The 25,973-nt window shown below is 37.2% G+C and overlaps 1 protein-coding gene across 6 annotated transcripts in view; it reads right to left on the reverse strand.

Moving 5' to 3' along the window:
- The window catches only part of MIPOL1 (mirror-image polydactyly 1), a 195,950-nt gene that overhangs the window by 121,140 nt on the left and 48,837 nt on the right, over nucleotides 1–25,973 (reverse strand). For all 6 annotated transcript variants that reach the window (XM_065635724.1, XM_065635725.1, XM_065635723.1 and 3 more), the window contains 5 exons: nucleotides 21,795–21,981; nucleotides 19,001–19,136; nucleotides 17,912–18,017; nucleotides 5,649–5,778; nucleotides 19–52 (listed from right to left, as the gene is read on the reverse strand). In XM_065635724.1, the coding sequence (XP_065491796.1) occupies nucleotides 19–52; nucleotides 5,649–5,778; nucleotides 17,912–18,017; nucleotides 19,001–19,136; nucleotides 21,795–21,981 (593 nt within the window). The remainder of the gene's footprint in view (nucleotides 1–18; nucleotides 53–5,648; nucleotides 5,779–17,911; nucleotides 18,018–19,000; nucleotides 19,137–21,794; nucleotides 21,982–25,973) is intronic.

The raw sequence follows: 25,973 nt of genomic DNA on the forward strand, positions 1-25,973 counted from the left end.
CCTCAGAGAATGGCTTACCATGTCATTTTCTTCAGGGTTAATATTTTCTAGCCTAGAAAAAAGGGACACAGAAAGCCTGATCAGTAGCATTTCCTTAGTGCAGCAAAATGAGTTCGCTTTTTAAATCTTTAGAACCTCAAGTAATTTCATTCTACTAGTCTTTAGAGTCAACCATGACACTGAACATATTAAAGTGCCACCTGCTCGACTCCATCTTTCAATAATGCTCCATATCTTCAGCACTGACTTCAGACTGTTAAGTTATTAATGTTTACTGCTATATATGACTACAAGGATCAATTGTTCATATGTGCTTAGATGAAGAAAGTTCCCCAGCGATAGAAATGACTGATGCTCTTATTTTATTTATTTCTGGGCTTACAACTTCTACCTGACGTTGTATTTTTGTTGTTTTTACTACACCCCAAACGAAACAGGACAGGAATTTTCCAGATAATTTTTTTGGTTTTCATTTTAAAGTCATTCTTTTCCACCTCTCTCTTCCAAAATGAGGAAAAAAAACTAGTTAAGTTTCCTTAAAAATATTTTGATTTTGTATCTTGCACAAAATAGCAAGCTAAGCCAATTCTCTGCAAGGCCCTTATTTAATTCTGTAACAACACTCCATGCACTTTCCTCCCTTTCTATTTCAACAGAACATATATTGACCTGTCAAATACAAAGATGATACGAGGAATTTAGTCATACAGCATTGAACAGGGGCTGTGCAAAAGCAGTGAGTGATAGCACAAAAATCTACTAAATGGCACAGTATGCATTTTATTTTACCTAAGGTTAGTTATATGGACAGCATATTATTTAAAACACTTATGTGTATTTTAAAACGGAAGAGACCTCTTTTCCAGATAAATGAGCATATTAAAGTTACCTTACCACTCCATTACTCAATGGTGTCTTCTGCTAAAAGTAGGTCTGTCACTAGATATTTTAAAAGGCATAGTACCATTAAACATCTACTAAAAAGCGACACACGCTTTTTCAACAGTGCTGTGACAGGTGCTGCTCTGAAGTCAAGATTTTAGCTCGCAAACATCACAGAGCACTTGACAGCACACTAGCACCTTCTACATTAAAGCATTAGTTTTACCAGGTAACAGTACATAAGGTATAGTAAATTAACCAGTACGGAAATTCTTTAAATAAAAAAGAAATAATTCAGAATGTACTACCAGTGTACAACAGCTGGTATATCTGGAATTCACAAGCAGTAAATACTCCAACATATACAGTCAGCACCAGAACTAAACAAAACAAAGTAACAGCTAACCTTTGCTGGGTTTGACTTATATTCATAAAGCAACACAAATCATAAAATAACAAACATAGTATAGGTCCAAATTCTCAGAACTGGCTCCTTGACTCCTTGTAGAGTTCCTGTTTTAGATTTTTACATTGCTCTAAGTGTCACTTCATGTGGGACTTAAAAATGGATCTCCAGCTAGTTTGTATTCACAATGAAAGGAACAGTATTTGTCAAAGTAAATTAGCAGGACTGACCCGGCTTCTCCAGAGGACTTCTACCCTGCTAAAAGTGTGGGTCAACAAAATCACCCAGCCGACCAACAGGCTGGGTAAGCAAGACACCTTAGGGAGAAATGGGGCTGGGAAAAAGAACAGGAACTTCCACCAGAAAGTGCAGCCCTCCAGCATACTCCTGCCACAAGGGATCTGTCTGTAGGTGTACACACACCTCCTTAGGTGACAATATTTTTTAAAAAGCAGCATCCAAAGCTGTGTATTTGCCCTGCTGCCTTTCCCTGTGCTGTGCACAGGCAATGAGCGACCTTAGATCTCTCATGATTTTAAACAGCAGTAAACAAGGATTCCTTGTCCCCCCATTTCTACACACATTCTGTTAACGTAACACCTAGGGCCAACAGGACTGAAAGTATTTCGGTTGTTACAGTTAAATAACGGCAACAGAATTTCTCCAGCTGCCAATTTAAAGAAAGCATTAAAGCGTTTGAAAAAGGTTGGCAGGATGTTCAGTATTGCTCTCTTGTAAAGATCTCTGATTGGAATAAGTCCAAAGCAGATGGAAGGAGTGACCCGTGCTCTAAAACTTAATGACTGTGGCACAAGTAGCCAATATTCTTTAAAAAAACAAAATAAAACAAAAAATCTTTACATGCTCCACATCTGAGACAGAGAACTTGACCTTTCGAACAACCAGCATCAGGAAGAAAATATTAAGGGTGGTAATTGGAAAGTTCCAAGATTCCAGAAGAAACTCAAAAATTAAATAAAATAAACCAAGTCCCTCATGGCTCATCCCATCATCTCTGCTACTTTCAAAGAATTAGTGGAGTGGTAAGGTGAACTCCAAAAAAATTTTCATTCACCCACAGTAATAAAGTACTTATAATAAAGAGGTTGAGAAAAGTAATTTCCTCATGGGGTTGACTCTGCTTCTGAGAAAACAGCACCTCAATTTGACTCTTCTCAGTCACAGTCCTGGCTTGTTCTTCCCATTGCAAAATGCCAGGCATCCAGGCAGATATAGAAATGCATGTTGTCACCTCAGCTGAGATGTTATCACAGTTAGTAAAGATGCCCCATGTTCTGAAAATCCTGAGTGCTGGAGCCAGGCTGGTGTTCCAGGTGTTTGCAAGGTGTGCAGTTGCATGAATAAGCATCCTGTAAGCTCAGAATAAGTGGACCAGAAGAAAAGCAGCTGCGCCTGATGGAGGCAACCTGCCTTCTTGGTTCTGTAATGCCCGAAGGTTTAAAAAACAGTAAAGAACTTTCTTGAAAAAAAAAAAGAACAAACAACCCCTCCCCCCAGCCAATAATCACAACACGAAATGTTTCCCTGTACCATACCATTACTCTTTTTGGAAAAAAATGTCACATTACCTAGAAGGTGCTGTCACATAGATGACTGCTATGGATCAGGGAAGAGCTGTGGTCAGCTTGACTCTGGTCAGGTTGTGCTAATGGATGCAAATCATTGTGGGCTGATGTAATACTGAATATAAATTGATGGAGTGGAGCAAGATATCTTTGAAGTTTCTTACATTGTCTGATATGGCTTAAGAAATTCCTATCAAACTTGCAGTTCGGCTGAATGAGTAGCAAGGTGTTAGGTAACAGTTGCACTTCATAATCTTAAAGGTCTTTTTGAACATAAACAATTCTATGATTCTATTCTATGACTCTAAGGTAAGGAAAGAGGCAGATATTAAGACATTTGATGTAGTGAACATGATGATTACTTCGACATAAAGAATCCCCTTTCAGAGGATTACATATGGCAATTAATGCCCAGTAATTCATTACCATAAAGTACTTGCTGCATGGATGATTAACAAACTTTAACAAACTTTACAGTGGAAACAAATGATGCTTTTGGGCTCTCTACATTTGTGGCTTTGTCAGTTAGGATTTTTCTTTTACTGCCCTGATGACTGACATTAAAACTATCAATGAAAATAAAAGCATGTAACATTTTTCAGAAGCTCTCAGCAACATCTTTGTAACCTATGGGAGGCAGAAGCCTGCTTGGGATCTGCCTAAGGATTTTGTTCATGTCTAGGATGCCCTCAGTGACAGGTCCCACAGCACTAAGGATGTGAAAGACCTGGGTGTGACTCTTCCAAACGAGCTGCCATTATCACAGTCAGTCTCTGTAATGCAGAACAGGAGACTCTGGAAAATACTGGACCTATGATCTTACAGTACACATACAGCCTTGGCAAGGACAATTCTTCTGAATTAAATTGGTTTTGCTCTCAGTCTTGTGTCCTGGTGTTGGCTGTCACGACAGCAACTATCACACAAAAGCCTGACCTGCACCCTTGCAGCACATACAGGAAGAGATACCAGCTAGAGACAATTGATCACTGGTTTAGGCAAAGAGGAATGTATATCAGGTATTGAACCAAGAGTAGCTAGCTAGCCCATGGCAATTTTTACTTGTGTTGGGTTGGTTTTCCCCACAGGGAAATCTCCTATAGAAATTCTGAGACTGTGAATGGCATCAAGGTATCGTGCCTCTCTATAAAGCATCAGAATGAGCTCCCAAGCGGATGACAGCAACAACAATTGCTACTCTCTAAATGATAGCAATAAGTTATAATAGCTTGGCCCCAAGCTATCAGCCAAGGGAGTTACTGACCCTCTACTTGGAGCAAGTACCATTTTTGTCATTACCAGTGTATCCAGCGCTTTCTGCAACGACATTCTTTTGGGGAAGGTAGTACGCATATTCTCCCAGAAATGGAATTTCTTCTCTTTTCTCATCCTTCTGCTTAGAACAGGGCTGGTCTTCCAGTACATGAGTGAAGCAGACAAAAGGGGTTGAAGGGAAAACAAGCGATGGCATTCTGAGGGATTCATGTTTAGCAAGACCTGCTACATGTGTGTCTACGGATTCCACTGCTTAAAAAGCAGTATGTCTCTCACACACTTAATAACCTGTTATTTCTTCCAGAAACCCAAAAGTCATTGACTAGGTCTGCAAACCAGAATAATTAATTTGCTGCAGGACTTGAGCACTTTAACTCCAAAGATCTTCAGTTTATGCTAACAGCTTATACACAGTGTCATTTGATGTTTGGGGCCATACACAGCTTTCTTGCTTTCTTAACTCTTGCAACATACAAAATTAGAAGAATGACAGAAGTAATTGGAAAGACTGGAGTAAGGCTCACAGTTACAATGTGCAGATTATTAAAATTTATTTAGATAGCACCCTCTGGCCTTACCTACAAAAATATCCAAAAGAAGAAGACTGGTTTTCTGTCATAAAGAGGAAAGAGCGTTCTTAGCAGAATCAATTATTTAAAACATAATTGCCTGCCATTTAGTTAACTAACGACTGCACCTACTCAGTTTCCTACCATGAAGAACTTCTGTTTGCTTTGTATTTCTCTTGGCAGAACAGTAGGAGAAATTTCTTAGCCACTCTAGACTTTGACAGACTACTCTTTGGGGGCCTATCACAGACGGTAACCAAGATGATCACAACTTGGAGAGAGAAGGATAGGTAAACTGTAGCTTCAAAGCTGCCTATATCCTGAAGTGAGAAAAGAAACTGTTCTCGATCTTCCTCTCCCGCCTTAACAGTTTTGTTTAAAATGAGACTGCCTATTTCTGTTTTGTTAACATGGCATACATAAAACTCTATGAAGTATTAATTATATCCTTATTGCCTTACAGACTGCTCTTATGCTAAAGATAAGAAAAAACCATATATTTTGACTACATCACCCAAATCATTAGTAAAATTTTTGCTGAAGGAAATGTCTAGTGGGCTTAAAGGCTTGATTGATTTCCTATACATTGCAACTTCTGACTGACACTCTGGTACTCCGTGTCAAAAGATCTCTGTAAAATGTCACATTCATCTTATTCATTCCTGAAAAAATCAATACCAAAGCTTTTGATTATATTTTTAATTGTTGTGATCAAAATTATTCACCTTGTTGTGAGTCTCCAGAGAAAAATATGGTCTTATAAGATGGCTAACAAATTAATCAATAGCACAGTTAGACTAACACTAGGCTAGTATTTCATCATAGAGAAGTTTGCGCTAAGTTTTCCTACATAACCACTGTTGAGCAGTTTATGACAGCCATAGAATGACACAACAACCTTTTTGTACAGGGCAGGAAATGTATACTTACTCTTTGAGAGACTCTTCTAAACGCTGGACTCGTAGAAATGCTTCATCTCTCTCTTCATTGGCTAACCTAAGCCTTGCCATGACAGCCTCATCACGTTCCCGTTGAGCAGAATAAACTTCTTCCACCAGAGCTGCAAAAGTAACCAGTGCATTTAACAAACAAGTTTGACAGGGAAAGGCATTATTAGATGCACTTACATGGGCCTTTGCCAGTATTTCCTAAAATCAACATTTCTCTACTGGCCTTGTTTTACTCCGGGTAAGGTCTATATTACTCTTCAGACACAACAGTAAATTGCTGTTGATTGCTAAAATTAATGCTTTAAGGAATGAAATAAAGCTACATGTTTTCAAATTCACTCCAGGTATAATCAAACAGGGCAAGGAAGTGAATTTGCTTTGCATTTTGAATACTTGCTTAATGGAAAAGTAATTCTTAAAGCTCAGAATCATATGAGATGCTTGTATATTTCTTCTAGAACATAGAGTTAAAAGTAATGATCCACTAAAATGACTTCTACCATCACACTGCTTCCTATCAGGGCAGCACCCTGATATTAAATATCAAAAATTCTAATATTTTCATAGTCTGTCTCTGCTATCACACGAGTGGCACAGTTGGCATCTCTCCTTCTCTGCCAAGCCTTTACTTTATTGTGTAATATAGTGTTATATTATCTGTTACGGCATACACGGACCTTGGAGCATTAGGTGCCAATAAACTAAGATTTACTGTCTATCCTTGGGAGCAAACTAACACCTTCAAGCCATTCCTCATCCTGAGCTTACGTTTTCTTCCTGCCTCTCCCTTGTCAATATGTCTAACACCATCTCTGGCACACCGCCAAAATCCTTGCCTTGCCCCTGCCTCCACTAAAATCTTTATTCATACTTTCGTCATTTCCCTCTGCAATAGTGCAAGTCTCTCCTTACAGTAGTCATAAAACCTTGCAGTTGAAATGTCTAGGGACTTTCAGGATGCCACAGTAAGACCACTGTCTCTCCAAGACAGAGGACTATATCCTCTCTGATTGTCACAGGCACCTGCAAAACACTCAACTGAACTCTGTAGGTTCCAGAATTCTCCATGCTCCCCTTCTAGCCTGCCAACCCGGTGTTTAGTCAGTCTCCAAACACCATACTACAGTCTCTTTCAAATTTTGGCATTTATTTCTCAAGAACCTTCTGTATTCAGCCATTGCTGCTGGGCTTCCTTACCCCATTCTGAACTCTGTGCTCCTCTCTGAACCACTGCTTAAGTCATTAAGTTAAGATCTCAAAGAATGGCTTCCTCCCTGTTCACTTTAGCCTAGAGCTTTTATCCCTCCATTCTTACATCAATTGACATCAACTTCGTTGCCTTTATAGGTTAGTTTACACTTACTTCACCTTTGCACATTATTGAACAAAAACTTCATAGTGTGATATAACACAAAACACTTTATGGAACAATAGAAACACAGTAGAACATTTTGGTAGTGGCTATATTGCTGGCATAAAATACATTTTATCAGTACTGAAAAAATCTCAAAACTTCCCAACCAACTGAAATACAAAAAGTGTTACATTTCTGTACAGTTCAGAAGCAGCTCAGATAACCAGGGATGTAAGACAAGTGACAAGATGAACAGAAAAAGAGCCTGCAGAGATGAATTAGGAAGATGTTCAAGGTAGGAAAGCTATTCTCTTGTCCCCAAGCTGGGGAGAAGAGTGTTACTGAGGAGTAGGGAAGCATTTTTTGCAGGTCTAGAAAAAGGTTGCAGGATAACAGCAGACTGGATAAAAAACGAAGACAGGGAAAGACTAAATGTTACTTCTGGAAGTGCAGTCCCTTCTCTCACAAAAATCTGCAGAGGAGCTACAAGCCTAGTTATCAGGCTGGATTTAATTCTCTTCTATTTGAGTATATACTTGTTCCATAAGTAGACTGTCTTTTTGTCTTGAAGATCTATTTCCTCTGTTCGCAACAAGAAAGCTTTGCTTGACGTGGAATGGAAAAACTAAGGCATGAGTAAAGCAGCTGCAAAACTGCATGCACACAGATTGGTAGTCAGGAATAAGTTTGCAGCACTTGCAGAGGATGAGTCCAATATTTGCAAAGGCAGGTGGCTCAGCAAGAACAAGTTGTATGAGGCGGGCTATGTGTTTCAGCTCACCAGACTTCCCCCTGGTTTGCTGAGATCTGTGATGGCACGGAAAGTAGTGCTTCAGCAGTGACTGCCTGGGTAAACTACAGTGCAACTGCTTTGTCCTGGTTGGATCTGGAACACACAAGCAATTTAATTCTGTATGGTAATTATTATCTATCTGTACCTTAACATATTTGTTTACTATAGCTTTTCCAGTAAATTACGTCAGGTTATCTGGCATCATGCCAGGGACACTGCACAGAGAACCCTTTCCATAAAGCTGCAAGTGGGAACTTTATGCAGTTTTCATAATGAAAACAAATGCTGTAATGAACAGAAAGCTGTCTAAAATAACTGAAGATCTGGCACTTATTACTATTCTGGGGTTAATTAATTTCCAGATTAGTTAACTTCTTTCTGGTGTCTTTGAGTGCATCCTTTCTTCTGTCAGACAATATCCCCACCTCAGCACAGAAAACCACAATTTGCTGACCGCTACAATAGATCTTGAGCATCCAAATATCCTGAGAGGCACTGTGTTTTGGCATATCTAATTCTCTTTCTGCCTAACTATAAGCAGTGGTAACAATAACTATATAGGGGGTTTTTTAAAGCAGATTATTGTTTATTTGTCCTTAAAGAAAGTAATGTACATATAACAGTATGAAAATATTCAGAAAAAGAGATCTTTTAAAGCTACTTAAATATCCTGCTTATCTCAAATCTTACCATCCCTGATCGCAGTCCAGAGGCTAATTGCCTTGAACAGTGAACCCTCCCCCCACACAAAGGTCCATTACAAAATGCTGCCTTGTCACTATTGGCTGTGGAAAAGTGACTTAAATTGAGCATTTCTTTCTTGTTATTTTCTTATTCTTCTATTAAATTAAGCCATTGGAGTAAATATCCCAATGACCGGATTCAACAACTACAATAAAAAAAAATAGCAGTTCCATATCTATTACAAGTGTTTGGCTTTTGCTTCTATTTCTTAAAAGCAATATTGCAAGTTATTTTTTTAATATTAAAACTGATTAGAGTGTATAAAATAATGCAAATTGCCTGTGTGATAATCTATGTTGAAAAAAGAAAAAAAAATGGAAAAGAAAGATACTTAGCTACCCAGTGTTTTAATACCATGTAGCAATACTGACACTGCCCACAAGAAATTACTCATTTAAAAAATACTTAAAGTCCTCATTTAACTCATTTTAACGGTCTACAGAAGGATAACTCACCTGATCCCTTTACCAGCCAAAGCTTCTACTGAATTTAGGTTAGACATTTCTGTTATCCAATGCCTATACATTTCTGACTCTATTTAATCTTTCACCAATTCCTTTTTTTAATACTATACGGAATATTATAATAGTTAAACAATTGCAGGTAGTCGGAAGTATGATGTTGTTAACAATAACATTGGCCATTCAGATTGAGCTATAGATGGATGAGTCACAAGTAAAAGTTCAGGACCATAAGGATCACAAGATTCTTCAAATAAGCCACTGAAATACAGACACCTTTGGGCTGCAATGCAGCAGCAAACCAAAACATTTGGTGTCATATTTAGGAAAGGATGTGAAGTATAAGCTGTCCAAAGTCTACAAGAGAGAGTGACACAAAAATCCTCCTTATTAAAAAGAATAAAGAGTATGGAGATTATCATCCCTATGCTTCTTAAAAATGCCAGGCAAAAGTTAACTGAGAGTACCAAGTCAGGCTGCTAAGTCCCATTCAAGACATGGCATACCCAGCAAAACGCCAGCCCTGTGCTGGCACACTGACTTGGTGCCTGATGCAGTGAAAAAAGTGATCCAGCTACTTAGTCACCAACTGCTCTGGTCAATACCATGAGGTTTTTCTTGGAGACCTTCCAATGGCACAGCAACCAACCCTATCCTGTTTATCTTGAGGCCTGACCAACAAGAAATACAAATTCTCATAGAACTCATGTTTCAAGCAAGAAAATGACCCACAAAAGTGAAGTATGAATAGTCGAGTATTAAGGTAAAATGAATCGTGTTATTTACTAATGCATATACATGTAATGACATTCAAGAGTTAAACTATTTAAATCCCCTACTGCTAAATTAAGAAAAAAGGATTATTTTCCAGTGTTTGCAAACATTGTAATATATACAAATATGACATTACTATTTAGTTGCATAAATTTTATTTGCTTTAGAAAAATTTAATAACATCTTTCTCCTCGCAACTAAAACCCCTGCATACTCTAAAAGACCTATTTTAAAAGAATCATTATACTAAACTCATCAATTCTAAAACATTTTTAGTTTTTAGTAAAGAAAACAATTGTAAACAGAAGAGCTTTTGTAAGATAGCTAGCTATTACAAAGTTCACTTAGAAAATCAATATAGCATTTTAGCTGGAATTTGCTCATTAAACACCCACAGCTCTAATGCAAATTATGATGGAATGAATAAAGCAAATACATATGCTTCTTTCTTTTTATTAAATGTAAAATCTACTGTTAATTGCATCTGGTATGTCATATAAACTTTTCTCCTTAACTATTAAATGGAAGCTTTTACAAAAGTCATTAGAGATTCTCTTTCTTTGACTTGTATAAATTTCAATATTTGTTCAGTAAAGGTTCACAGCAGTTAAATTACATTAACAAATATTATTAGCTACTATGTAAGCCAACTAAGTAAAATACTTATATTGCAGGTAAAACAAATCAATGGGTGTTTACAATAATATTTGGATATGTCCATTTTAAACAAGCTTATCAAATATCATGTAATTCTTAGTCAAATGAGAGAGACTCAAAGTAGATTTTTTCTTCCCAAATACTCAAATTTGTTTAGTAAGCTAATTGTTTTCTAATATGGGCAAAAGTAAATATGAAGAAGATGAACCATACAGAGTATGAGTTTACAGAGTCAAAGCAGTGTACATATTTTCTTAGTTGAACCTGATTCTTTCGGCAAACCTATCTTCCACACTTTTTAAACTACCTTTAAAATACAGCAGTACTGAGAAGGTGTGTTGGAAATCAGTCTAGTTTAAACAGTGGTTCATGATTTTCCAAACAACACTACTGTGGGGGAAGGGAAAGAAGCACGGTTCCCAGGAAAAAAGTCTGTTTGCTGATTTCCTAGCAGTCTTCTGTGTAAATAAAAAAACCCTGAACAGCAGAGGCAAGAAAGAAGAAATTGTTAGGACTTGAAACACCTATGGCAGCAGAAATCACTTCACATTACTCATTAAAAAATGTAAAATCCAGAATATAGGACAGACCTTATAAGTAAAAGAGATCACCACCCACAGCTCTACCACAGAAGATACAGTAAATATTGTAACACTTATAACACTGTAACAATGGGCTTTCAGGATGTCAGTTTTGCAGAAATGATAACAATATTTTGGACTTTTCGAGGTGTTTGAAAGTAACAGAAGTAATGAAATACTGCTTTTGGCTTTGGACTATATGAAAAAAGTGATCAAAAAAATAATATGATTAAAATTTTGCTAATAGTTTTTGTAACAAGCACAGAAAAAGACATCGTGAGAAAGTTTTTTTGTTAATAACAATGTATTGTTGCAGAAGGTCAGGGTTTTGCAGTTTAAGATTTAGTATTCTAGATCAGTGGTTGCTGAACAGTAAGTGACTTGGGATTTTCTTTGGCATTGATTCTGGTGCATCCAAAGTAATTTTACTAGTTACTTGCACCATTAGAGCAACAAGAAATACAAATGTGATTATCTGTTTTTACAAAAAAAGCCTCTTAGCATCTTAAATATTCAAGAATTGACTAAAAGAATACTAATTAATGACCAAAAAAAACCTTTGATGCATGATTCGACTTCTGTTTCACACAGTTATAGAGCTCTAACGTATGACTGAATGTTTAACTCAGGAGGAAAATGAGGCACAGAGTATTTTCTGCCTTTTGGAGATGTATATTATTCCAAAGGAAAGCAGGAACATGAAAGAACTTGCTTGGCTGAGTCCCACTTAGAATTCAAGATTCCTGTAATGAACTTCTTGTTTATCCTACTCGGTTACTTCCACAAAAAAACCCAGGTGAAATTTATCCTACAGTGAAGCTTAATCAAAGCTTTTTGGGGATTTTTGTTGTGTTTTCACTTTGGATTTCTGAGTAGCAGCTACACGACTGTGAGGCATTAGGGAAGTATACTGGAAAAAGAGGTTCAATGACTACCTGCCTTTTCTTTTTCATCAGTTCTCCCATTCCTGTCCATCCTTGCTGGGTCTCTGTCTGTCTAATCTCAGGAGGACTTGGAAACTATCCTTGCCATTTCCAGATAGGCTGATTATCATAGTCAAATAAACAAACAAAAAACCCCCCTGGATTTACTGCACTTCTATGAAATGCCTTAAAATGTGTCATTAATTAGTCTCTGCACATACACGTTACAAAATGCGGATAATCCCTAGAAATGTTCAAAGCCTAAGGCCCTTACACAGTTCTCATTCAGGTTAATGGCAAACTACCATGAGCTCCAGGGCTCACTGTCAACTTAAAAATAGTTCTGAAATGTTCCGTTACGAAACACACAACTTAAGTTCCTAGCTCTTTTTCTGAAAGCTACCATTCATTTATTTTCAGTTATGACTTATAACTGAAAAATAAAAGTAAGATAGTGATAAGAAGATCACAGGAAAACTAGATAAGAGTTTTCACCAGTCTATACCAGCAATTATAGACTACAAGTAATTTACACCTAAATGTGACTTTATAGATACAGCAATCTGAACAAATACTGATAGAACACAGTGACTTCTTTATTGCTTTGTGTTTGTCGTATGTATTTAGTGCATAGCATTCATCTGCTCCTAAATTTCCAATGCTATAAACAGAGTGTTCTTAATAAAAGGCTAAAGTTGCTTCATGGCAGCTCTGCATAGGGTTTTCTTTGTGTACTCAGATCCCAATGCAATTAAAAAAAAAATTAAAGTGGGAAAGAATAGGAGAGAGCATTATACACAGACCGCAAGGCAGTTCTTGTGAAAGCCAATCCCTGTACAATACTTAAGCCTCTGCTTCTAACACACTAAACACAGCTGACTTCAAAATTCAAACCATAATGCTGTTAAACTTTTTTTTTTTCAGTGAATAATTGCTGATACCTAAATATTTACTTTAGGAAAAAAACCCATAAATGCTGCATTAAAGTTTGCAAGTTATAATTTGTTGGGTTAAAGAAAAGTTTTTGTAGTACCCCAAGAAGTAGTTTATTTGCAGACCTTTTTATTCCTGAAAAAAAAACCAAGTTCTTTATGTTCATCTAGCACCATAGTGGGGAAGAGAGAAGGGCCAGACTAATCACAAAAATATGCAGAAGATACTGGCTTTCTTTTTACATACAAGCTCCACCCATAAATAGCTTAGCAATTTACTTTTTAACCTAGGCCAGCACATTGTATATTGTACTTCACTGAGCTGCATGCAACTTTTTTGCAATCAACAATTCTGACAATCTGAAGGTAAAATTGCATTCTTTCAAATTAAGCTGTTAAAAATTAAGCCAAGATTTTCTCAGTCACAACACCCTCTGCCTTGTTGTTTTGGGTTTGTTTTGTTTTGTTTTTTTCGTCCTTTAGATGGCCTGTCTACCTTTCTATACAGAGGATTCAAATCCTATAATTATTTTCAAAATTCTGTTATCTACCAGCAAATATTTTGAAAATATATTCAGGAACTAGTTTTGCATAGTGAAGCATTAATAGGACAAAACTCGTAAGAACTATGTAGACTGTATATACAAATGAATTATGCACAGAAAACTGAGTTAGAGAAGTATATGCATTACCTACTTAAACAGTAAAATATCTTTCATATTTAGGTTTATAAACACAAGGGTTGGGAACTATTGAATTCTTTTGGCTAAAGCCCAATATTGGCCTTATTTCAGTTTAATTGGAAGAGGATCTTGAATTCATCTTCTCCATGAGATATCAGGAACCCGGATTTCTGTTTGTACCAAAGGTTAATAAGAAATGTGTCTGCAAAAGTCAAACAGCATTAAATACCAAAAACTGATTATTATTCTGCAGGAGTTGTTCTGTCATTCATAATCTCTCCATGCTCCAACCTTCCACAGCTAATCTTTAATGGATGACATGCAAGAAAGAAAAATAACATCTAAAAAGGCACTCTAAATTGAGCTTTGAAGAAATGGAAAATACTTCTCTTCTGTGCTGAAAGTTATTGCCACCCAAAGTTTATTACTGGCAAGATTACTTATTTCCTCTTACTTTATGGGATATTAAATCAAACTAACTCTAAGCTAACAGCCACTTGGATATTTGTTTTCATTTTTGCTATTAAAACTATTGCATATGCATTCAGTAATTATTTTTCAAGTTAATTTAGGAAACTTCAAATAACGTTCATGAACATTTCCACACCATATTCAATAATTCCAAAATACCACAAATGTTAATTCTCAACACTTTTGTAAAAACAGCCGTGAAAAAAAGAGACTTCATTGTAGGTATATTGCCAAAGCTTCCAAAAGACTGAAAGCTGTGTAACAGATACAACAGATAGAACTGCTTTCCCTTTTTTTCCACGCTATTTTGCCTGTCACTACCCTGGTCTTTCAGAGAGCATCTGCAGAATGCTAATACAGTTTTCAGGCATTAAAGGTGGTGTACACCACCTAAGAAACCTCGAAGGGCTTGACTCAATCCACTTCTTCCTGTTGAGTTGACTTTATTTTAAAAAGTATTAAATTTTGGTAACATTGTTATTAGATATTGGCAAAACTCCCCCCACAGAATAGCCCTTGCTACAGAATAGATTTAAAAAGAAATATTTTTTATTCCACTTTCCTTCAGAATTATTCATAGTCCCAATACATAGCACTGTGATGGGAACAAAAATATTCCAAGAGCTGATGCCAGCTATGGTATAACTTTTTGCAGTAATGGTGGGAGTTACTGTGAGAAGACCAGGGCTTTGATATTTTTTCCAGTCTAGAGAGGCTACCACTATGCTCTGCAATCCTCACTTAATACACAATCATCTCTTTCCTCTAAAAGTTCCTATATAGCCCCTATACTATTCTTCTGTTAGGCAAAAATGAAGTCAGTTATTATGTCCATCAAAGGCGAAATCTGCTATCTCTGCTAGTTCTTTTGAAGACTTAGTTCTTTTGAAGACTTAATCCTTTGCAATGCCTCCATCCTCATCTTCCAGTCTCTCCTCAGAAGATGTGTGCTCCTTTTCCCTTTCCCTTCCCACAGAATGCACCCTTCCCTTTTCTGTTCAACACATGAACATTCTGCAGTCCCACGTTTCAAGATTTGTCTATTTATGCCCAGTTCACAAGTGGCGTTCACTTTTTTCCTTACATTATCCTAGTCTCAATTCTTTTATGATGTGCTCTTCCCTTGATTTTCCCAGTGTTATGTCCACGTCTGTTGTTCTCTTCATGATGAGGGGGTGCAACTAATGGTACTTTCTGGCATTGGCTTATAATGAAAGGAAATCCAGCAGAAGAATAATGAAGAAACAGCAGGACCCTGTGGCAGCTATGACTGCCAGAAACAAGAGTGCCTAATGCTTTAAAGTCTGCAACCAAAACTATGACTTCCCTAACTTTCCTCACTCATAACTACCTGACACAGAGATAGGGACCCAAGGAAGTTCTAAAATATATTTCCCAGGCTAGTAAAATTTTAAAATAAACACCTTCTGAAAAGAAGTTATTTACTGCACACGGTATAAAACATTCTCTTCAACCATGTATATCTTCTGCCTTAACTCTATTTTTTCTTATTCTTTCATGAAGCTTTTAACAAATTTACACTTTTCCCCTTCACTTCTTCCTCAGAACAAAGTAAAACTCATAAAGCAACAAGCTTTGGGTTATTTGTTTCTGAAGACTGTTGGAGCTTCATTTTAAAATGGCTTTTGTCTTCAGCTTTTCTGCTCTTTCCACAGGTCCTATTTAGGTAAAAGCCATCAATTACAAGGTTGCATTTTAAAATATAATTGGAATATTCCTCAAAGTAGACAACATTTTTATGGTGTACTTTTTTGATGTCTTACAATATAATTTGTGGAGTCATTTTCTTATCATAAATTCAGTACCAAGTAATAATAAAAATGCAAACACCCATATTTACAAGCTTCACTCTACCATGTGTTATACACTGCAGTAATTAAACATTAACTAGCAACACGAAATCACAGAAAGCATGTGTTTGTTCTCCTTTCCTCAAAGGACTTAACACAGGGGAAAAAGGTTTTTCCATAAACACACTGAGTCTTCTTTTTTAGGGTCTGCTTGTCCATCAGAACTCCCTCCAAGTCTTTTATGTGAGAGAGACACATACACTTCCACGAATTCAGATTGGTTCACATCATTCCAGATTTCAAAACATTTATCCTAACTTAAGAGTCTTAGAATTGTAAGACAGGAAGCAAAAAACCTGTGAAATATTAATGATGCTTCCTTTTTGCAAACAGCTTAAATAGTAAGGATCTTCTTGTCCTCCTTTTCAGTATTTAAAGGATTTTATACTTCCTGAACTTGTAAAAGGAAAAAAAGGGTACTTTTTAAAGGTCATCAGTATTACACATTGTAGCGCTCATTACAATTTGGCTTAATCTTCCTTTTAAAATGGAATAACTACATTATTTATTACATCCATATGCATGACATACTATCTTGAAGATAATATTATGATTAGGACATAATTAGAAAGTTGAAATAGTAACGCAGGAAAAAACAATTCGATAACAAATATTTCAACTGTATCCATAAAAATGAAACTAAACATGTTTTTGACACACCTTTTGATACACATTTCTTTTCAGATTTTAAAGAGCAATGAACAGCTATATCAAAGAGAATATTTATCTATTATAGGCATAGAACTAAACCACTGTGCAAATATTCAGGAACAAACATAAAACTTGGGATTCAACCCAAACAATTTACATTAGCTTTCGGCCACTGGATATAACTGCGATATGCAGTGCCGATTGTTTTTCTTATGAAAATAATGCAAGCAGCTTATGAAAATGAAATGAGAATAAAATTATGCCTGTATTTCAGTTTGTTTCCTAATACGTAGATTATATTTGCCTTTCCCTTCCTCCACCACAGAAAATGTAGCAACTGTCTTCCGTCTATAATATATACAGGATACTGTATTCTCAGGAGTTTGACATTAAGTGGAAAGTCAGCCTTCTGGTTTTTCAGCTGGAGAGTTTATTTCTACTCCATTTTCCTGAAGACAGTTACTCCTCCCTTCAGTATCAATATTTTGGCGACAGGTATTAGTACTATTAATACTATATGAAGTGTATGTGATCTATGAGGACACAATTTTACCTGGCTTACACTTTATTTATGAACAAATGATACGACAAATTTATAAAAGCAATTTGGAGAAAAACCTGAGTATTTTTCATCCACTGGGTACCTTGTATACACCATCACTTTTCAATAATAAAAATACCCAGCTTCATTACTTTGGAAATTTCTGAAATCATAAACACGAACTGTCTCCATTCTTGTATGTCGCTCCAAAGAAGAATTAAGAACAAATATCAGAATGCATTCACTTTCAATAATAACTTAAAAACCTTTCATTTTGGGTATTTGTATAAACTTCATTCACTAGAGACATACCATCGTCAGACAAAAAGTCATTAAGTACCAAAAGAACAGATTTTTCAAGAAAAGTGCAGGTCTCTAGTTGAGGTGAACGTGCGGCTATCTCCATACACGGGGAGGGGGGAATATTGCTCTGAACGAGCTAAAACAATAAGTGGTATTTGAACTGCTGGTTGAAAGGTAGAGGCACTGGTAATCATTATTTCCCCTTGTTTGTTCAGGACCTTCCAACAAAACAAACAACCTTTTTGTGATTGGATTGACATGGTGTTAACAATGCATTTAATGCCCAAATCAGTATGAATACAGGTAAAGCTCCTGCTAATACCAGTACCAGGATGTTAAAGCCACCTATTTTCTAAGCAACTCTAAACAGCCACACATAAAAAAAAGAAGTCAAATCTTCCCTCCTTTAGTAAATAAAGCTAACATTCACTAGGCCACGTCATATAGCAACCATGGGTACTATATGAGCCATACAGCCATCTGTTAAACGCTTGCCTACTGTACCTGCAATCTTTTCTGCAATCTTAGCTTCTGCAGCTCTCTCTTGTAGTTCTAAGTCCAGTTTTATTGTCTTCAGCTCCTTGTCCTTTTCAGACAGTTCATCTTGAAGCTGAATTGAACAAATGGATAGTAAGATTCTTATCTAGCTGAAACATTCAATCAGCTTTTTTAACCACCACAAAATTTTAAATAATAGTTTCTTACCTGCAAAATACAAACACTAAGCAATACAATAGAAGTTCAGTTAATTATAGTTATCTATTTGAAAGGCAAATGTTAAAAATCTCTTTTTTATGATCTGCCATATTTTGCTCTGTGAGACAAGCAGCAATGTGTGTGTCACTGTTTTCACTTGGGATTCTCTTCTTCAGGTATCACCAGCTGTGGCCCTTCTTGCTAAGGAAATTCAGAATTATACGGAATTATATGCAGGTGGTGTCTGCATGAACAGCCTATTTCCTACCATGAGTACTGATATCATACATCACTAGTGTAAATGCATAATTTTTCATGTGCATTCATGTGCATTGCCAGATAGAAACTGAGATTCTTTCATATGTTGAGGCCTTTCTTTTAACTGGGAATTCACTAAATCTGTTCTTGGACAGATATCTGAGCTTGCCACTGAACATTCAATGACACTTCATGGAAGGACTACAGACTTTTCTGTTTAGGCACATGCAACCACTACTAATGCTAGAAGCGACACAGTGTGCAAGTAGGATGGAATTTTCTTCCCTTCAACAAAGAGGAGGTATCATGGCACATTCATTATCTGGATGACACGTACAGAAGCATGAGCTCTAGATTCTATTAATGAAATCCTGCCCTTGGTTTTGGTCCTCCTTGGTTTTCATCCATGATGCAAGAGTCTATGTCACTGATTAAGAAGGTCAAAGGGCAGGATGAAAGATTTTTTTAATTCCAGAGAAGCAGTTGTTAAGCAGATACTAAGAATCCAAAATGACACGAAAGCTATTGATTGGTGCACTAAAATAAATAACAAAACTAAATTAGGAACAGTTTAAAACGTATATTTTGTAAGACAACCATAAAAAGGCAAATACTGTGATCTGAATATCTCAATTGTACCTTTTTATTTTTGGCCCTGAGAGTGTCCAGTTCCTTTAAAAGGAATGCAGTTTCTGTTTTTCCACCAAAATCCGCAGCATCCTTCCAGGAGGATATAAATTCAGGGAGCATCCTGTTAGCCTTTTTTTCTACAGTGCTGTGTTTAGGAGGGAAAAAAAAAAAGGCAAATAATGCAAAACTAGTTTCTCTCTCACTCCCCCAAAACCAAAATACACAGAAGTTACCAAAAATTGTTAAGCATTGCAAATGTATTAAATAGCCAGTAAAAGGGATGTCCTTCTATCACTTCTTAGATCTATAATTCTGAAAAAAAATCTGTAAATCTGGAATAGTAAATAAATATACTACATTTCTAAGGCATAAAACAGATGAATATAAATTACCTATGAAGCTTAGAAACAGAAAATGCTTAAGGGAAGCAAATACTAAATACCTGTGCTTAACACAGAGCAACAAAGTCATGAAGCATTTGGTGATCCAACTGATGCTCAGGATAAAAGAATGCAAATTCTCCTGTAGGATAGACAATTCCATATGAAGCAAAATGAAAATATCCAGAAGACAAGATCTAGGAGTTCACCTTGCAGAAATCTGTAAAATGATGGTGTTATTCTAAACGTTGTAGGTGGCAACTGGAATTCCACACTGTATAGCACTCACAGAATTTTAAGGTAACTTATTTGGCCACAGACAGAGAAAAACAAGCCAAGATTCAATGGTCACAAAATTCTGTCTCAAGGTAAGACACTTAAAAAACTCCTTGGCTGCCCATCAATACTCAGAGATAACTCGGATCTCACTTGTAAGACGGCAGCAAATTCAGTAGATGAATGGATTAGAAGATGTATTAGTAAATATTTTTAACATTCATTTCCCTTAAGCATTTTCTGTTTATAGGCTTCATAGCCAATGAGTCATAAGAAGTAGCCACAGAAAAGCTACACCTTCTGAACTCCTATTTCTACTGTATGCATTACTTTCATTATGTGTAATCCACATCCTGGAAAGAAAAGGAAAGCTATCTGTTGCTCCAAAGAGTCATTCTCTAAGGCAAACAAGTGTTTGTACTCAGTTACCCTTCTCTTCACCCGCTTCCTTTGGATTTATTTTCTCAATGGTGTCTTAAGAAGGAGGTTAAAATCTGTACTCTGCAGGCAAACTACGGTGCAACCTAAGGCACATCACATCAAAACAGCAGTTACTTAGTCTCATATAGTGTATACATGGGTTGGAACAGTGCTTAAACTGCTTGTCTTCACTTTCAAGATCCTTCAAAGCCTATTTAATCTTTGCTCTATCTAGCAAACTTAATTTAGCATTGTTTTGGACTGCAAGTGATAGATACCTCTGGATACTATTGCCTAGACACTACAAACCTTAGGCTTTTTGTGTATTTTCCATGTTCAGGAGACACTTCCCATGAACAAGTTTGAATATACCTCGTCATCATCTTTCAGTCCCTCAAATGTTCTGTTCCTGATGTCTCAAAAAAAACTTGCAAGTCACATTGGCATTACACAAAGACCATCATCTACAACGCAAACCAACACTGACTCTACATTTCCTGGGTCATTCTATATCAAAATAGGGAAGGAGAGATTTTGTGCAGTTCCTATAGTATCTATGACAATGCGGTTTTGGCCTATAGCTTTAGGATCCTGCACGCAATATATTTGCAGATGAGATGGCTCAACATGCTGACTATTGTGGGAGGTTAATCTCATCGTTCAAGACCAGCCTGATTGCCAGTGTGAGTGGCACTGGTGAAGGGAGGAGTAATAACCTTTGGTTGACTCTGTGCTGTGCTGTACTTAAGCACTCAGGATTATATTTGGCTTTTTGTGCAGGATGCATTGCCCTAACAGCATATCTCAGGCCCTAACACACACAAAAAAGGCAACAAGCCACATGGAAAAGTACTATGGACTGGTTTTGGCCCAATGAATCACCACTAGATCATGCTAAAGATAACAAAACCAGGTGTAGAATCTGCCAGACGGGTGAAGAATTAAAAGTATATATTTCAAAAGTACATCATAGGGCTCTGCAGCCTCGATCCCATTTTCAAAAGGAACTCTGTCACTCTTAGTTAAGACTTGGGCTTCAGAATGCTTAAGTCACTCAAAACTGGTAGCAAGTTCCCTAGCCAGCTGGGTATACCTTTATATATTATGTCACATATAGCAGGAGTGCATACATGTCTTAAGATTGCAGTAGAAGGACATAGCTCAGTACGGAAATTAATAACAATAAATGACCAAAATTAATGACAGAACAAAATCTTCAGCTTGTCTTACACTTTTCAACCATATTTGCCCTTCTCTGGATTCCTTTCACAGACTGCCTGCAAGGTATTACAGCTCACCTTTACTCTTCCAGCTTCACCTGGACTTCATGCTGCTTTATTCCTGCTTCCTACTCACTCATTATACTTGGGCTACACTGTGCTTGCTGTGTAAAGTCACAGATACTACTAGACTTTTAGATCATCTTTTCTAATTCTGTTCGGTATGCATTTCTAAAATTCTCTGGAGAGATCACAATCATTGAAATACCTGCATGTGTCATATAAGCCATTACCATGATGGTATTTTCTATCAGTGCTAGAGAATACAGTGCTGAAATGCTGCATTCCACAAGGAAAGAAGGGCAGATATGGTCAGTCAAAGTAAAAAAGCTGACTTACTGATTCTCAGTTGGCAAGGAAATTTCCCTATCTTTATCCAAAAATCCGTATGTATACCATCTATAATGTGAATCTAGAAAAACTATATATAGGGATATTTGGGTTTACCTTGATTCTTCAGGACTGGAATTACAATCATTTTGGGTTCCTCTTCTTTGACTGGTTACTGGCCAATCTGAAAGATTTTGTACTTCAGCTTCTGCCTGGATGAAAAACTCTGGGTTTTTTTGAGAATTCTGATGGAACTGAAACTCAACACAAAAATCTTCTTTTTTCTGTTGCAGGACATGTGTTTCTAATTGGAAATAGAAGCAAACACATTTTTTCATCTGAAGAAAGAAACACAAACTTGAGATTTCATATTCAAAAATGGCATGCTATATTCTTGTTTGTAGCAGAAAGGAGAAAGTACTCTAGTTTCAGATTCACAGCTTCCTCATCCCGCTAAGGAACAAAAGCTGTGTTACCTAGAACATGAATGTAGGAGTTATGACCTATTTACTGGATTTTTCTCATGGAAACCTGAAAAATTCATCACCATTTCTTAAAACCTCTTTCCTTAAATGACTGCTTAAAATAATGTTGACCCTAGGAAATTATCTACCTATCTTTCATAAAAATCAGCTCTACTCTAGTGAGAGACAACGAATTTCTGCTGTAGACAGGTAAATTTGCAGGTTATGAACTAGACTCTTACTTATAATGAGGTCTTTTTCAAATCCATTTTGGCTACAAAAGAGGTATCAGCAAGTTGTAATTAGCAACAACAAATCTAAGGCCCCATTATTCAGTCCTGGAGTGTGTAAGGCACAGACTCATACAACTAAAGAACTTAAAGAATGCAAAGCAAAAATTGTGCCAAAGGGAAAAATTACCTGATTAAAATGTTGAGTGTGATAGCTCTCTTAAGCTTGGCTACTAGATATTTTTAGGACATATTTCTGATATCAAGGTATTTAAATGAAAGAAAGATCTACATACCATGAATGTTCTTTCATAAAGTAAGAACAAGTATGTTTTAATTATAGAACTCTATTAAAAAATGATGAGGAAGAAGCCTAAAAAAGCTGCAAATGGAAAATGTCATATATTCTTCATTCTTTCATTTAGATTAGTAGAGAACAAACACTGGAGCTTTTGCTCATTTCATAAAGTTAGCATTTCCAAACATTTTTGATAAATTATACGGTATACATTTTTTGATCCAACTTATTACTTCCTTCTCAAAAATAATAAGAAACTGTCTATACAGTTGCATTCATTTACAAATAACCTGAAAACATATATCAGTCAGTATCAAGGTGTCACACTGAATGTAAGAAGCAAAAGTACAGATTCCATGTAAAAAATGCTGAAGACTGTCTCTAAAATCTGTTGCAACAGATTTCTCTTTTCTTGAAGAAGGAAAGGCACAGCCAATGGCACAGAGAGATGACCTGCAGATTGTCTGGAGTCTGTTTAACAAGTTCCCATACAAAGCCATGTGTTACTACCTTGAGAAGAAAGTTATTGTACCCGCTGCTCACCTTTATTCTCCTCATTTACCTCAGCACATATCCCTTTGAATCCACTCTCACCATTCCTCTGAAGCATAAGCATTGATTTTTGTACTAGAGGAACAACAGTCAATAGCATATCAGAATCTTTGTTTCTGAGCAGTAATAAACATTTGCTAACATGTATAACCTAACAATACTTTCAGTAGTGATTGACATACGTTCCTCAGATCGTTTCACAGCTAATGCAGAAACTGAATGCAGCCCATGGCTCCCTGGATTCTTCGAGCAAATGTATGCTGTCTTTCATTGGCTCAGAATCCTGCAGAGATTCTGTTTAAGTGCTGCTACATTTCAAAACAGGATTCAACCTCTTGCTCCTCCTTACAGTATATGTAAAGAAACAGGCATTAAAACACTCACCATGCATACTCTAAGAACCTGCCCCAACTTGGGAGTGGCAACATATAAGGGCAAAATTCTGAATCCTCTCCAGTTAGTACTATCTGAAAACTAACCTAGTCTGAACTTGAATACTTGCAAAGCTTTCTATCACGAGGCATACACTTGACTGAGCTGTGTTTCCCATTTGATTTATATTATAAAGAACTGCTCATCAAACATCATCCTGTTCACTTCTGCCACTTCAGATGCAGTGATGTCTCTCTCTCTCTATATATATAGTTACAAATTATGCTCTCACACACTGAAGAGGAAGTGCAATGCTCCGCTTGCCGTAACAACTTTTCTTCCTCTTCTTTTCCAGGGCATCAACATTTTCTATAAGCCACATATATTTGAAGTGCCTCAGGTTAAGTGTGTTGCATTCTATGGAAGAATTCAAGCACAACATACCTGTTGCAATAACCAGTGACTGTATTGCCATGGAACTTTGTTCCTTGTTTAGCATTATCACACTCTACTTTGGCCCACACTACATGAAAGTTAGAGAAAAAAAAACCACAAAACCTTCTAACCCCAGAATGCTAAGTAGATGACATTAGCTACCACAGTTAGACTGGGACAAATCAAAAAAAAGGGATTCTACCCCTTTAGCACAAGAGTAATCAACTGAATAAGTTTTTCTTCTTTTCACAGTTCCTGTTTTTTATTTTTCTGCTTTTAGTGCCAGGACTTTAAAAAGAGTTCATAGAATCATTGCAGTTGGAAGAGACTGCTGGAGATCATCTTGTCCAGCCCCCAAGCTCAAGCAGGGTCACCTAGAGCAGGTTGCCTAGGCCTATGTCCAAATGGCTTTTGAACATCTCAACAACCTCTCTGGGCAGCCTGTGCCAGTGTTTGATCACCTTCATAGTAAAAAAAAAAAAAAGTTTCCTTGTATTCAGATGAAATTTAATGTATTTTAATTTGTGCTTATTGACTCTTGTCCTGTCATTGAGTACTACTGAAAAGAGCTTGGCTTCTTCTTCGTCATTCTCTTCCATTAGGTATTATTAATATTGGTAAGATCTACTCCTCCAATCCTTCCCTTCTCGAGGCTCAGTCTCAGCCCCTCCTCATACATAAGATGCTCCAGTCTCTTTGTGGCTCTTTGTTAGACTTGCTCCAGTAAGACCATCCCTTTCTTGTACTAGGGAGCTCAGAACTGGACTTGACACTCTGGATGTGACCTCACCAGTGCTGACCAGAGAGGATGGACCACCTCCCTCCATCTGCTGGCAGTGCTCTTCCTAACGCAGCTCAGGATGCTGCTGACCATCCTTGCCATGAGGGTGCATCACTGACTTATGCTCAACTTGCTGTTCACTAGGATCCTGATGCCTTTCTGCAGAACTGCTTTCTAAACAGTTGGCGCCCCTTACTGAACTTACGAGGTTCCTCTCTGCCCAATTCTTCAGCCTGTCGAGGTCCCTCTGAATGGTAGCACAACCATCAGTTACTCACAGTTTTGTATCATCAGCAAACTTGCTGAGAATATACTCTGCTCCATTATCCATTTTTCACACTGGGAGTGCACCACTAGTGACTTGCCTCCTACTGAGCTTCGTGCAACTGATCACCACCATCCAGGAGCAGACATTTAGCCAGTTTTCAGTCAACCTCACTGTTTCCTTATTTAAAGAAATAAAATTATATTTCCTTTTATTTGCTTCTCTGTCAGGATGTTATGGTACACAGACTCCAAAGCCCTACCCAAGTCAAGGAAAACAACATCCTTCTTGATCCATGCTTAATTTCCTGCTTATCAGGATACACCATTTTTGAGCTTCGATGAGGTGATCCTTGAATACCAATCAGGTCTCTTGGATCCCTTTTCTCTCCAGAACTGTATTCTAGGGGATTCTTCCAAGCAGATCTCTGAAGAGGCCAAAGTCTATTCTCCTGAAGTCCACAGTTGAGGTCCTGCTTTTTTTTCCTGCTACCTCCTCTCAGAATCCTGAACTTCACTACTGTGTGATAACTGCAGCCAAGGCTGCCCCCGACTTCAACATCCACAACCAGTTTGTCCTTGTTTGTAAGTATCAGGTCCAGCAGAGCACCTCTCCTTGTTGGCACCTCAAGCTCTTGTGTCAGGATGTTGTCATCAATAGACTCCAGAAATCTCCTAGGTTGCTTGTGTCCTGCTGTTGTCCTTACAGCAGATTATCAGTGTTGTTGTAGTCCCCCATGAGGACCAGGACCTGTGAACATGAGGCTTCCTTCCAGTTGTCATAAGAGGGCCTCATCTACTTCACCCAGTTCTCCTCCATGACCTTCTCTCTTACTGGCAGGATCAAGGATAACACTACTTGGGTCCCCACACTCTTAACCATCCCACCCAGAGCCGTAT

Source organism: Caloenas nicobarica, chromosome 5 (assembly GCF_036013445.1).
Source record: "Caloenas nicobarica isolate bCalNic1 chromosome 5, bCalNic1.hap1, whole genome shotgun sequence".
In the NCBI taxonomy this organism is placed as follows: domain Eukaryota; kingdom Metazoa; phylum Chordata; class Aves; order Columbiformes; family Columbidae; genus Caloenas; species Caloenas nicobarica.